At 39.7% G+C, this 15,746-nt stretch overlaps 1 protein-coding gene across 1 annotated transcript in view; it reads left to right on the top strand.

Annotated features, from left to right (window-relative positions):
* Nucleotides 1-13,940, top strand: part of HSF2BP (heat shock transcription factor 2 binding protein) — a 124,102-nt gene extending 110,162 nt beyond the window's left edge. Inside the window, exon 7 of the mRNA XM_088144714.1 lies at nt 12,542-13,940. Within this exon, the coding sequence (XP_088000840.1) occupies nt 12,542-13,058 (517 nt within the window). The 3' untranslated portion in view covers nt 13,059-13,940. The remainder of the gene's footprint in view (nt 1-12,541) is intronic.
* The last annotated feature ends 1,806 nt before the right edge of the window (nt 13,941-15,746 follow it).

The following is a 15,746-nucleotide window of genomic DNA, read 5'->3' as shown; positions in this document are numbered from 1 at the left end:
GAATACTTTAACAACAGACATATTGAAGGATATTTGTAAACAATGGACCCAGAAGTTAATTTTAAAAGTGTCTGCCATTATAGATAGACTGTGTTTAAAAGATATTATGGAAAAGGAATACATTTTACCAGACAAGACTGAGATTAATCTGAAAGTGGATTTAAAAATGACAGGCTACAAAAATGATATGAAAAAAGATGCTACACTGGATATACAAATGAAACTGGCTGATGTCTTAATAATTAAAAGGGATATACAAATAATAAACCAAAAGAGTGACCTGAATAACTTTCCTATACTGGATTTACAAAAGAGATTTGTTAAAAGTTTTGAAGAATTTTGTGAGAAGGGACAAGAAAAATATGAAAAGAAATTAAGTTCTAGGACTTTATTTGAAGGGATTAAAGATCAAGTTTGTTAAAAGTAAAAGGAAGGAATATAAAGTTGGTTTATCTGATCAAGGTTAAAATAGATATATTGTTATTTCTGGTAACTCTTACTGGACTTTTGCTGCTCAGGACTGAATGAGAGGTTTTAAAGATTTGCTTATAGATAAGAGATAGGATATAGGAAGAAGAGATCATTTGTTGTATTTTAAGAGAAGGTGATAAGCTACTACAATTTTTATATTTGTTGTGATTAAGTCATTTTTATGTATTTCTTCTTTTTTTTAGATTTTTTTTTCCTGCCTTTTTTATTTTTATAAATAAGGCAGCAAGCATTCCTAATACACCTGCCTCCTATTTTCCCCACAACAATAACCTTGTGAGATGAGTTGGACTGAGAAGAGTGACGGGCCTAAACTCACCCAACCGGCTTTCATGCCTAAGGCGGGACTAGAACTCACAGTCTCCTGCTTTCTAGCCTGGAGCCTTAACCACTAGACAAACTGGCTCTTTTTACTATATTCTTATTTTTCTTTCTTTTCTATTTTTCTTTTCTATTTTTTCTCTTTTCTGCACTTTTTATTTTTTCTTTTTATTCTTTTTTTTAAAGTTTATCTTAGTTTTTATCTTTGTAATGTTTAATAAAATGTGTGTGTGTGTGTGTGTGTGTGTGTGTGTGTGTAAAGCTTCTTTAGTGCTTGCAGCAGTTAAAAGTGTCTGAACAGGATTTTAAAAGCAATAGCAATAATTTCCTAACCATTAATCCTGCACAAAATGAAATTATGTTTCCATATACTTGGTGGAAAGATTTCAACATTTCCTATTTGGGGAATACAAAGAATAAGGCATCTGCAGCTTACAGGAAGTCAAAGGTTTTTGTTTCCTGCCAAACTAGAAGAAAAAGAAGTGACAGCGGGGGGGGGGGGGGGGGATGGGGGGAGAAGAAAAGCAAAGCAAAAGCAAACCAAAGGAACACATCTTTCCAACTGATGGCCCCATACGCACACACGCACTTTCTTTGGCATCCTCCCACAGGGTGGGAATCTTCCGTATCCCCAAATTATTTGCTTATGTTTTGCTACTTATACAGTTGGCCATTATGAAATATATGCAACAGGCAAGCTGAAGCTACCAATCACCTCCCATTCCCAAGTGATTACACAACTTTCTCTTAGCCCATGTTTTCTTTAATGCACCACAGCTTTGGTAATCAGAAAACGAAAGTGAATTTGTTTTGAGAGCAAATGTGATTTCTCATAAAAACCTGGGATAAACATCAGGATACAGAATGCAGGTGCGCTGGCTTCTCTTCCATCCCATTCCCTTTCATAGCTGCTTATCCATATAATAAATGTTAATGAATTTAATTCAGTTGCAGCTACTGTAGAAATAGTGCAATTATGGAGAGAGAAGGGAGGTGCTCCATACTATTATCAGACTCAGGATACCTCCATGCTGCCTCCAGTTTTGCTTCACATCCAAAGGAAGCAGTTGTGTGTTGACTTGCAACATTTCCTTTGCCCAACAATGAAGGTGGTGTGGAATTGCAAGAGCACAGAGCTCGTATGAGAGCAATGCGAAAGCAGGTGGAGCTGTCCTAATTTTTAAAATGTCAATCCTTCAAAAGCCAGATGGCATCATCCAGGCACAGGTGATGTATCAGTACTTAGTACATCTGAGTGATGGGAACCCAAAACTTTGTAGAGGTAGAGAAAACATTCAGGAAAAACGCAAGAAAGAGAGGACCTTCCAAACTAGCTTAGCAAGGACTATGGCTCTATTGAATTGACAGGAGCCACTTCTCAATAATTTCATTCACAACATTCCATTTTTAGTAGTGCTTCTAAATTAGTAACATCAGTGTACACGTGCAATAGAAAAATACGTGGGCAGAAGAAATTCTCAGTAAAAGCATGCATGGGATAGGATTAATTCCTCATTTGCAGCCCTTTATGAAGCATTTGGCTTTCTACACCTAAATACATGCAACTCATTCCCAAGGTGCTCTCCTGCTTGGATCAATGGGATGTGGGAAGCAACACATTAAAATAATTTTGGAATTATATTTTAAATTGTATTATTATTTTTTCATTATAAAATTTAATTATAATTTAATTTTAAAACTTCACTGTCTTAGATTTTGTTTTCGCTATCATACAATCACTGGAAGGGGCCTTTGAGGCCATAGATTCCAATTCCCTGCTCAGTTCAGGAATTCAAATTTAGCCATCCCCCATAGATGCTGTCTAGACCAGTGTTTCTCAACTTTGGCAACTTTAAGGCATGTGGACTTCAACTCCCAGAATTCCCCAGCCAGCCAGGCTGGCTGGGGAATTCTGGGAGTTGAAGTCCACCCATCTTAAAGTTGCTAAGGTTGAGAGACACTGGTCTAGACACTGTTTGAACACATCAAGTGAAGGGAAGCCCAGCACCTGCTCTATGGACAATCTGCACATGAGGATGTTTTTTCCTAACCTTTAATCAGAATCTGCCTTCCTGTAACTTAGAACTATCTGCATGGATCAAAGTAAGGCTCGAATTCACAAGCTGAAGAGTGTTGCATATTTTGTAATCCAGGTACACAGAACGACACACATTGATCTGTGCACTGGATATAGCCTTTGCCTGACTTTTCTGATAAATATATCAGACAGGTTCCTGCACACAACAGAGAACTAACATTAGCCACATGTTCTGGCTTCATGTACAGATCTGTTCCCAAAGTGAATTAGAGAAACAATTTTGACTCCCCAACTGAGTTACACTATTACAGTTCCTTGCAGTTGTCACTTCCATAAATCATTCTGTAATAACTGATATTACTAGGTTATTGCTCTTACCATTCTCTTAGCCTTGCCTGAACTGTATTCTCCTAGTTATTTAGACAAGCGTTGTTATTCTGAAGGGTAGTTATTTTCATAAGAATTATACACTGTAAGAATAGTTGCTGCTGGTAAAATCCCAGGACATCAGATATATGCTTTCATTGGGTAATGCATATTAAAGCCAATCAATTACAGAATTTCTGGGTTTATTAAAACTACATATAAAACAGCATGGCTAGTAGGGAATACAATGTGCAAAGACTCACAGAGCTGAATTCTCTGAGCATTTCTTAGCTAGGTGCATTTTGGCTCCATGTGGCTTAAAATAGAGCAGCATACCCAATCTATTGTGTACTTTTCTGTATGTAGATCTTTAGATTTATAATGTATACCTGCATTTATAATAAACACTTCCAGATATTAAGATACAAGTGGGCATATACAAACCAATTGATCATTTTGTATCTATCTCTCTATCTCTCTATCTAGCTCTATCTTCTGATCCTAACTGATCCTAATAAACTGGAAGTATGATTTCACATTTTTATAGAAAGCATGTAAGGTTGGCCTGTGACTGCCCACTTCTCCAGCTCCTGTTCCCTATTGATAGACCTAAGCATCAGTCTCCAGCTTGTTCCCAATCTGCTTTGCATAAATTATATGAATCTCAGCCTGACATCCTATGTAGAAGATTTGATCGCTTGCTGGCCTACCTTACAGAATGATAGTTTTAAAGGCATTGTTATAGGATCCAAACTGGAGGCAAAAGATTATTAGATGACACCATATGAGAATTATATCACAAGAAGAACTTGTGATAACAGGAGGAGATATGAGGGAGACGATGCAGTTCAGTCACAGTCACATTCAGAGAACAGGAGCCAACTTTTGCTGCAGTTTAGTAGGAGGAGGGAATTCTCCAGAAGACTTTGAGAGATCTTTCCATTGTATTGGTGAAAAATACTCTTTCCTTTCCAGGTTTTCCACATGACTGGGTTAAAAGCAATAAGAATGTGAAGACAGCCCCAGATAGCAAGTTGATTGTAAATTTGTGGCTCTGAATGATGCTAGTGCATTGCTACCTTCTAAGTGTGGTGTCCTCATTGTGGGGTTGTAACGTATAGGATGGCAAAGGTGGAATGAATCTTGCTTCATCCAGCTTTGTAATAGGGCTATTTTGGCTCATTCAAGTTTTGAATTCTATTTTTGCCAACTTCTGCTGTTAGATACTGTATGTGTTATGATAAAAACACAAACACAAGCACAAATATCTTCCAACTCATTAATTTTTTTGTCTTGCTTTCACAAGGACAGATCTTTGCTCTCCTCTGTGTGACTGGCTTTCAGTTATTAATGAATGGATATGCAACATTAAATCTACAGAAAGATATTGAATATAATCATGGCCCCTCCCTGTAGTCTTCTCCAGACTAAATGCACCCATGTTCACAGAGCTTGTTTTTCATATCACTGGCCATCCTGTGAGTAGTGTTTCAGTTGCCTTTAACTTCAGCACTCAGACCAGGATTAAGGACTCCAAATGAAATCTGAAGTGTTGGGACCAAATTCTTTTGCTGGAAGTACACACAGAACAAAGAAGTGTTCAAAACTGTGGATAAATTGTTTCCCTTGGATTTAAGTGAGGTGTTTTTCATTTCTTTATGAGCTCAAGTAGTTCTAGTAGAGAATGTGCTGATCTCACTATTCAAATTGCAGAATGACATTTACAGTACAGGCTGTGTACTGCTAAATTGTTACTTTCAATGGTACAGAACTGGATCTCACAGAGGGGGCACTAGAAGGATGGACAAATGAGAGAGATATATTCAGCATATTTAATTATTACCATAAATCACATGGTATCTAAGGGTTATCTGCAATCTGCCCTTGTCTCCAATACCAAGGAATCATAGGCTGGAGAGGATACATAGAAGGGTGGACATGAGTTATTAGAAGTGTGTTGTTGTTATTATATTGCTGCTGTTTGCATCCATGGTTGTATTCAGATGCAACAGTATTGTTCTGTTTGAACAAGGTGATTTCTTTCATTATTCTAATCTTCCTTTCTTCTGCCGACTTACAGTTTATTAGTGCTTATACTTAAAGAATCATAGAGTTGGAAGGGGCTACTCCATCAACCCCATGCTACATGCAGGCATGTAACTGAAACATTCCTCTTGGCTGATTTATATTTCTTGTGTTGCCTAATCTATCATGATAGAGTTGGCTGAGAATTATCTAATGAATTTGCAGATTTTTGCCAAAAATATAATGAAGACATAAATTCTGGGGTAAAGTTGATGAAGACAAAGTAACAGGCAATAGCCAGAGAACAGGGACTCCTGTTTCATTTGCTCTTCCATCTATTGTACAGTCAACAGAAAGAGGGAATTGGCTTCAAACTGGCAGATTTCAGCACAATAAGACAAAGTTCAATACTGTCCCACCATTGATTCCAAAACAGTGACAGTGTTATAGATCAGGGGTCATCAGTTTATCTCATGTTTGCAGAGAGTTGCATAGGGAAATCAGTGAAAGCAAAGCATAAAATGCCCACCATGCTCCAAATCCTATGGTGACCTGAATCAGAATGACCATACATATTATAACAACCTTTTTCATTGTTTCTAAGATTGTCTCTTGTCATTTGATGGACTATTGAAATTGTAGGAGTTAAATAGACTATTAAAGTAACTTCCATTGCCTTATGCATTAAGTTGTACAGAAGCTTCTAAAACAAAAATGTAAATTATATTTTATTCAATTATTCAACATTCAAGGTTTACTTTCATACATACCAACACATATGAGCATGCATGGGCATAGATTGATGGTAAAACATACTTGGAGGCATATAGAACCATATTCATGTATTGATGAGACAGACTGCAGGAGTGAATGCATTCTTGCTATGACCCCTATGGAAATATATTCAGTGGCTGGGTAAACTGGCCTATACAGACTGAGATGGCTGTACAACAGATTCTTCCATATATGAGGGGATCTTAATTGTCCCAGGCACAGACATAGAAGAGCTCTATATTTGTACATCAGCATATACATAGAAAGTACTTAATAGAGCTGCCACTCAGACCTGCAAGATTCTATTACTATAGCTTTGCAATAAAGTAGCATTGATTTACATTACATTAGTTTCCTAGTCTGGTCTACCTTAAGGGCTGACAGAGGTCCTAGATGAGACACAACAAGCTTCTGCTCAAACCTAGCAAGCCCAAGTGGCTTTGGGGTTTTGGACGTCCTGGTTACAGGGACTTGCCATCTTTGGTTCCGGATGGGGTTGCACTGCCTCAGACAGAACTGGTGAGCAATCTGGGGGCCTTCCTGGACCCATGGCTCCTGCCTGAGGAGCAGGTGGCAGTCATGGTTAGAGAGGCCTTTGCATAGGTTCAGGTTGTGCACCAGTTGCACCTGTTCCTGGATTGGGAGGCCCTACTCATCATCACTCATGTCCTAGAGACCTCTAGATTGGAATATTGCAATATGCTCTACAAGGGGCTGCCCTTGAAGAGCATTTGGAAGCTACGGCTAGTGCAGAGTGTGGTGGCTACCAGTGTGCTTCCAGGTGAATTCGGGGTGCTGGTAATTACCTTTAAAGCCCTTCATGGCTTAGGCTGGGTTACTTATCAGACCATCTTTCCCCAGCTGTTTCTACTTATCCTATCTGGTCAGGCAGAAGAGGCATGTTCCAGTTCCCATCCACTAAGAAATGTTGGTTGGTGGAGCCCAGGAGGAGAGCCTTTTGTGATGTGGCACCTGCCTTCTGGAATAAGACGGTCCCTGTGCCTATTGGCTTTTGTAAGGCCCTGAAGACGTGCTTCTGTGCAATTTAGCCTGGGACTCTGAATTCACGAGGGAGCTGGTTATGTTGATTGCGGTTTGTTGTTTATAATACTTGGCTGCTATGGGTTTTATGTTTTTTATATGTTTCCATTGTTTTAATGTTGTAAGCCGCCCAGAATCACATATTTGAGATGGGTGGCTATATAAATCAAATAGATGATAGAGACAGATAGATGATAGATAGATAGATAGATAGATAGATAGATAGATAGATAGATAGATAGGAGATGATAAATGCTCTCCTTCACAAGAACCTTTCAGAATGCAGAGAGAGGCATGCCTACCCACATTTATACACACTTTCTTTCTCTCTTCCTCATACTCCTCTCTTTCAACAATCCAGTACAGGTTGCTAATTTCCTCCTCCATTAGCAGTGGAAAAGAAATGAAATGACCCTCCCTTCCCCCAATCATCAACTGAAAGTTGACCCGAAGCAGATTACTTGATTTTGTTTTACTGAGGGCAACAGGAAAAATACTCCACTTTCTGTTGGTCAGCTGTTCCATGGAGAAAAATAACTGGACATTCTGTGACTCCACTGTTTTTGCATATTGCCAACCCAGACCTTCTCATTAAACTAAGCAAGTGCCTTGGAATTCTAGATATGCTCACTTAAGTTCTGTGATGGGAGAAAGTCAGGATACACATGAAATACAATGCATTGAAATGTTGTGGCACTCTCTGTAATTGAATTATTCGTAAGCAATTCAAATATAAATTACTCTGTGACTATTCCAACACAGCTCAAAAGGAAGTTACATAAGTTTGCAAAGTATTTCAAGGTTGTCATCTGGTTTGTCTTGCAGTATTGCAGGCTAGATATAGTGGGGTAAATAACCGCCAGCAAGGAAGCCGCATCCTTATGCTATGGGTAGTAATTCTGTGTTATTCCAATGGGCATTTGATCCCCATTGGTATATTTGGTATATTTGGTATATTTCATTTTCATTTTTATTTGTCTGGACTTTACATCATGGTTTTAACTGTGTGTGCAGGTGTTGTTGTTTGCTGCCCAGAGTCCTAATTGATGAGGCTACTTATAAATACGGCAAATAAACAAACAAGGAAAAAAGTGTGGGCCTTTGTTTTTTAAGCAAGGAATGGGGAATGCTCTTATTCAACACTTTGGAAGCTCTCTCACTGTAACTATTATTTTTTTAAAAGGGCAAATATTTATCTTCCATTAGAATTTCAGAACCCTGTAGCAGGAGATTAAAGAAACCAACCAATAAGATATTGTATCAAGTTTGATAACACCAGTAATTTAAAATTATGTTTCTGTGTATTTACCCAAAGCAGCTATCTCTAGTACAAATCTCTCATGGTCCATGGGAGAGTTTCGGAATGACTTCCATCAAAGACTAGCGTGCCAATTCTTATAGGCAAACCGGTCATAATCTGGAAAGCAGTTATAGATTTCATCAAATCTTTGGATTTGATCATGCTGGGTCCAGCATGGTGTGACAGATGTATTTTTGAGACTTTGTGCAGATATTAACTTTATAGAAATATGGAATGATACCCTTGTCTGACATGTAAACATGTCTGTGTTGCTTACTATGTTACTTTGTCCCCAGCCTGGCAGAATTGGGTCATAGGTCCTTTTGGATTTGGAAGCAATGAGGAGACAGTGTGAGTACTTGAGGCTTTATTCCTAGACAGTGTAAGAAAATAACGTAATAACATAACATGAAACAGCATTCAAGGAATATAAAGAATATAACACAAGAATATAACACAAGATAACAAAGAATATTCAAGTGGTGTGTGTGTGTGTGTGAAGAGGATAGCAATTACCTTAATTCTGAAGAAATTACAGATATAAACAGAAATGTGTCCAAACAGATATAAAACAAATTTAATTTTTCTAGGTCATATGACAGAATTATTTATACTGTATTACCTCTTTTATATCCTAAGCAGAAATTTTGCTAGTAATAGTTCTGTGGTTCTATTATATAATTTGGACCCAAAATGCAAGCAACTCTCTTGCAGAAATAGCCCTCCTCCCCAATACTATAGATAACATGCAAATGCAAGTAGTGAAGTACCTTGGCCTTTATGTCCTCAGTGACCAGGAAAATCAGCCTGTTGTCATGTCTAGTACTAGCAGCCACCCCCCAAAAAGAGAGAGGAAAAACATACAGTACGTCTGCATGGATTTCACATTTTAGTCAAAGTTTTAGGGCTATAATATGTAAGGATAAATCATCTTGGGGCATATTTATAGACCTCTGAGTAGCACCAGATCTACCAAAAAGAATAGTGAGTTAGTGATATATTTGGATGGCTATGATCACCCATGAGATGTATTAACTACATAATTACCATTTGCCCAGTTCTGAAATCTCAGCACTGAACTCTTCAAGTTGACCTTTTCCACAATTCGTCTACTCTTAGGTGGAACATTAGGCCTGGATTCAATAATGTCCTTGAGATCTTATCTGTAGTTAGCAAACTGTATGCTTTTCTGTTAGCCAGCACCAGGTCTGAAGTCATCGCAGCCAACAAATTTGATTCCAGATGGGTGTTTCCTCTCTAGGGTCCTGCCAGTCAAAACTGGCAAAGCAACAAGAAGTAATGTAGCCTTTAGTGTCATAGAGCCTCTCCCTTTCATCATCTCCCATTACCCCATTTGCCATTAGTCAAATATATATATATATATATATATATATATATATATATATATATATGACAGTTATGATGGCAGGACCTGTGTGAGCACTTGAGGCTATCACCTGCTTTGCTGGTGGCAAGTTTACAGACCCTGCTTTTACTCTTTCTCCTAGTACATTCCTCACATTTTAAGCAACATAGCACAGGTATGTCCAGCTGGAAATGCTGCATAAACAACACATTTTAGATTAACATCAACCCTTGTACTATAAAGGACTGGGAGCATGGAGGGTGAAGGGATGGCAGCTGATCCTTTCCTGGACATGGGTGCACTCAGTCACCTTTAGTGCAAGGAGAAAAAGGGGAGAGGGAGAGTCTATCATTCATTGCTTCCTCTTTCTTGGAAGCTAGATTTCTCAGAAAAGACTTACGTAATCTTGCTATGCCACCAGCTAGTCTGCACCGTAATGACCTGAGGGCTAAAGAAAGCTTTACAAGGAGATGACTGTTGCCAATGATCAGTGGACCAAATAGTGGATTCAGAAATCCTGTTTCCTTTTCCGGAACAGAATCAGACACCAAGGGACTAAGAACGAAACTGTGCTATTTGCCTTCTCAGTGAGAGGATTTATTAATTAGTTCAGAACCTATCCCCATCCATAATTAGCCGATATCATTGCCCACAGAGTGCGATAAGCAAAGATCAGCCATATTATAATCAAAGCATTAGTACCTCTAACTGAAACGTTAAAATAATTTCATTCCAATGGATTGTCTATGAAAATATCATGAGGAAACAAATGGGAAACATCTACCAGATTCACTTTACCTGCTTTGTCAAGAAATGCACATCTTTGCTTTTCAGAAGGAATGGGTGGGTAGGCTTCTTTAACCAAAGGCTCTAGTGGGACTAGGGCTTCTGGAGGAATAACCCTGTTGGGGGGTTGGGTGGTATTGGTAGGTTGATAAAGTATGTCAGTGTGATAGCTGGGCTGACCGTTTAGTTGTGTGGTGCTAGTGGTGATGGTTCCAAATGATGAAAACTCCACTTAGGACAGCAGATGGGTAGTCTGGGAAGGCTCAGGGGGATGCTGATATTGGGGAAAGAATTTCCATAGTAATGGCTAGAGGAAAGTATGAGGGGAGGCACTGGACACCTTAAATGGTGCTAGTGGTGATGGAGAAGGGAGACCAGTTGTTTGGTTCATGTCCTCAATTTCACCCCACTGGTCTCTTCCCTAGATTTGGGAGGCCAGACTGCTGGGCACCTTGGCCTTAGGCTGCTATTAGTGATTACCAGGTCCATGTACAATAAGACTGAATCTATCCATGATTTCATGGATGAGAGTATATATCTGACTTGCATTACTGAAACCTGGTTGTATGATAGATAAGGCCCCTAGGGTTTCAGGTGGTTCAGCAGTTAAAAAGCAGTGGGAGGGGAAGTTTGTGATGACAGTTATTCAAGAAAATTTGGAAATGACCAGATGCATTACTCCATAGATGACTAGATATGAGTGCCTACGTATGAAATTGGGCAATAGGGAAAACCTATTGTTCCTGGTGTAACAGCCCCCTTGCTGTCTGGCAGTGGCCCTGCCTAAGCTCCTGATTCCATAGTTGGGCCAATGTTGGGATTCCCAAGGTTATTAGTGCTGGAGTACTTACATCTCCATGACCTTTGTGTGGAATCAGAAATTCATGGACTCCATGGCAACCATGGGCTTGTCCTGGGTGATCTTAGGACTGGGGTTTACAAGCTGTTACATGTTTGATCTGGTCTTTTTCTTAGAACAGATGGTATATGATGTGATGGAGGACACTGAGCTCAGTTTTTATTATGGTTAATAATTTACTGGTCAACATATAGAATATCTGCAGCCTTGACCTCTCCAAGAATGCTGGACTGATGAGGATGATCCACCCCAGACATATGATAGACACTTTGGGCTTTCTGAGGATGCTTGGGGATTTTCCTATTGATCTGATGGGCAGTTCTGCCATGCATCTTACTGAGCTCTGGAACTCAGCAAGGTGAAGAATGTGATGTTGCCCTCTCTCTGTTCACAAGTTCTGGAAGGCTTCTTGGTTTTGTAGGGAGCTGTAAGGAGTTGAAATGATAGAAAAGTTGCCTAGAGTGGCAAAAAAAGAAGAGTAAATGTAACTATGTTCACATGGCCATGCTTAGATCTCTACTGTGCTGATAAGAATGGGGAAGCAATCATATTTCTTATTCTTATTATATCTACAAATTCTCATCCAGTGGCAGATTATCCAATTGGGGAAAACCAATTGGGATAATTCTCTGGTCACTGAGACATGTTTGTAAGATTCTTTAAAGATAAAATATTTCACATTTGTTCTGAGTTGAGCTGATCTAACTAAATGACTGGAGCAACATCCTGCCAAATCATCTGATCATGTTCTCTGTAACATGAACTCTGCCTCCTGTGGGCTGGATCCATGCCCTATCTAGCTTGTTTGGGCAGCCAAGGGGTGGGTATGTGACTGGGTTCAGAAGGTGATTAGTGCCTCTTTGGTGAGTGTGTGCGTGTGTCATATCATCTGCCTTGAAAGAAGTAGTGGCATTTATTTAACATCTGTATGAAACTGTCAGGAGAGGCCTTTTGTCAGATTGTGAGAAGGTCTTCTTAGTATGGTGAAGATATTCAGTTATACATCACCACCTCAGGTCAAGCCAGAGGTGCATTGGAGGTGCTTCTCAGTGTCTGAGATTGTGGGAGACTGGATAAGGCCAAACAAGCTTAAACTGAATCCCAGTACTGGAAAGTGGGGAAAAGGGGCAGGAATTTTCTACATGCACACACACTCTGTTCTTTTCTAATTTACAGGATGATGCGTTTAGGGAGACGATTTGTGTGTATTTCCAAAAGGCAGAAGAGCCTTGGCTTAACAAACCAGACATACAGTTCTACAGACAATTTCAAATGGAGGTTTCAGAATCTTATCTGTTTCACTCCCTCCCTCCTGACGCATGCAGCTTCTTTCAGTACTTGCACTTCTGGAGTTACTTGTGAGTTATGTGAGAGGAAATGTGAACAGGGCGAAATAACCCTTTCCAGGGCTTCTTCGATTCTGCAACTTTTATCAAACGATCCTTGTCAACATTCTCAAGAAGCAGCTGTCTTTTCTACCAGTCTGTCTGTTCAGCAGATTTCTCCCTTGATACTCCTTGTTCCTGCTGGGTCTTCAAATACAGATTCCATCTCCACCCTTGATACATACTTTATCTCCAGGCTATGTCATACAAAAACAATTCCAGCAATGTCCAACAACCTCCTCCTTCATTGCTTAACACTTCTGCCCTTTATACATTTTCAGCTATCAGGCAGAGGTGCTTACACCTAGGTGCTTTAATCAGGTGTGAAGCTCCTCAGTGTCTATGTGATACTGAACCTGGTTTGGGGACACACAGAACATATGAGACCATTACATCATCCCATGTCTATCGGGGCAGCTCACCCTACCACACCTAGCAAGACAGAGGTACTATTTGTATGTAACCCATCCGGCTCTATTTCAGTTCTAAGCTTCTGGAGAGGGTCACACTCCCCTTGAAGGAGCAAGTCTATGATTTGGGTGTTCTCCTGGACTCATGGCTCTTGATTAAGCAGCAGGTAGAGGCTGTGGCCAGGGAAGCCTTTGCCCAGCTGTGACTGTGCCAATAATGGCCCTTCTTGAACTGGTAAGCCTAATGGCGATGACTTGTGCCCTTATCATTATGCAGTTAGATTACTGTAACACTACTTGGGTCTGTCTTTGAAAGCTATTTGGAAACTGCAGTTCGTTCAGAATGAAGTGGCCAAACGCTAGAGCATGGAAGCCCTTTAGCAGCCTAATCCCTTTGCTGTGGCCACTGTGTGAGTTACCAACAGCTGAGTCCAATTTAAAGTGAGTCTGAGTCCAATCTCTAAACCCTTCATAGATCAGCTTCCTTAGCTTTCAGATCATTTCCTCCAATCAGATTCTGCCTGTCCTGTGTGAGCATCCCAGCTATTTAGGGGTCCCATCCCATGAGAGGTTAAGGGACAGATCTTCTCAGTGGAATTGCCAACACTATGGAATATTTAACCCTTTGAGTTTTGTTTGACCCTCATTGCTGGTATTTCATATAGCCATAAAACATATGGATCTTTAAGGACTAGTGATGAAAATGGGTTTCCTATCTATTTTGTTTTGTTGGATTTTTGTTTATGCCTGATATGTTTATGCATGGACAATGGTTTTTATTGGAAGTATCTGAGGAAAGAATATGATTTTATGTTTGTCATTGTATTTTATCATTGCCATCCCCCTTGAATTTCATGATGGGTTGGTATACTGTACCAATTTGTTAAATAAATAAATAAATAAATAAATAAATGCTACCAAGTCAGAATGTCAAACCATAAATCAGTCCCTGGTCTTTCATCAGTGTTGCAAGGGCCTGTGAAAGCAGCCCAACAGGAGGATCAAAAGTAGTGAGGTGCAGGCAGTGAATCTACACATAAAGGAGTCCAGCAAAGCTTTAGCATTCTGGGCTGCCTTAAATACCTCAGTATTCTGTATTTCCCATCTAGGTGCAGCAGAAGCTTAGCAGCTTGATTTTGCTGGGCTCCAATCATGCAAAACTTCAACTCTCCAGCCTTTGCTAGATGACTATTCTTTGGCCAGACTAGCATCTGGCCAAAGGCCTATTGCCACCAACATTTTCAGGGGCTGGAGGACTTGCCTTTAATTCCTGGTCCAAATTCTTAGCTTCAGTCACAGGTGGAGCCAGCATCAAGCTTTTCAGTGCTGTCAGAGGGACTTGGGTACTCTGCATCTAAAAAAGCACATTCCTCAGCCTGGTCTTCCTCTGACCAGCCCTGACATTCAGAGGAAATGTAAAGCCTCACATTTTACAAAGAGGAGATAGCCTGACATCAGAAATTGAGTTTCTGTACACTTTGCATAGCAGTCTTTTCATGTATAGGACCTCTTGTGATTTCACACAGGCACCACAAATAAATAAATAAATAAATAAATAAGGATTTTTAAATGGCTGAAATTGCATGAAATTGCCAAACTGATTGTTTCATTGCTCCTATCAATCAAATCTCAGAAGATTTGGTGATCTGTTGAGATTTTTGCCATCTGAGACTTGTAGTAGCCATCATGCTGAACCTTGACCTAGGAGTAATTTGGCTATTTGGAGCTATCCAAGATTCTGCAACTTCCTATCTGCTAGAACTTGGCTATGGCATGCTCAGTCATCCATCATATCCATAAGCCCTTACAGTTAGGACTCCACATGTGATTTTTTAAAAGGGACCACTGATGTTTTTGGTTACAGAAGTATAATTTAAAAGAAGTAAACACATTCAAGTTTTTAAAATCCAGGGAAAAGAGGGAATTTGCAATTTTGCAAATCCATATGCTGCGTTACTCTTAGTATTATGTACCAAACCTTCCTGACTATCTTGATTAAACCCAAAATGGTTTCCATGGCTTCAGACAGTTTATTTAGACCAAGAGGAGAGAATCTGCATCGTGGATTAAAAAAAAACCCAGCTGGACTAGAAAGAGCAGGGATATTCCTGACTGAGCAGAGTTTCCAAATGCTCTCTACTCAGCAAAATGGGTTGTTCTGAGTTGACTGGGGAAACCCTTAGACCTTTTCTATGACAAAACATTTTATTCACCCCTTAATATATTTAGAAATGTTTCCTGGACATGATGAAATTATACATATACATATACATATATAATATTTGAGCATCTGGATAGCATAGTGGTTAGAGCACCTACCTTAACAGTAGGGGTTCTTGGGCAAAGACCCCCTAATGCTTCACCTGCCTACCTCAAATATGAGAGTGACAAGAACTAAGAGAGTCATGCCAGCTCGGATGTTGCCTGGATTAACAAGGTCCGTGTCAGATGTTGGGGAACCAGGACAATCTAACGATAAGTGGGCTACTGGAACAAATCATACATGGACGAGACAAGAGAACTTGGAATTGATGGAATGCTACTACAGCAGTAGACCTAATGAGAGGGGATATATGAAACGTATAA

The sequence above is a fragment of the Python bivittatus genome, unplaced genomic scaffold, assembly GCF_059951505.1.
Source record: "Python bivittatus isolate LINGU-HERP-01145 unplaced genomic scaffold, Pbiv_v1 ctg000350_np1212, whole genome shotgun sequence".
Taxonomy (NCBI): domain Eukaryota; kingdom Metazoa; phylum Chordata; class Lepidosauria; order Squamata; family Pythonidae; genus Python; species Python bivittatus.
The sequence above is the reverse complement of the archived record's forward strand: the minus strand, read 5'-3'. Positions and strand labels throughout refer to the sequence as shown.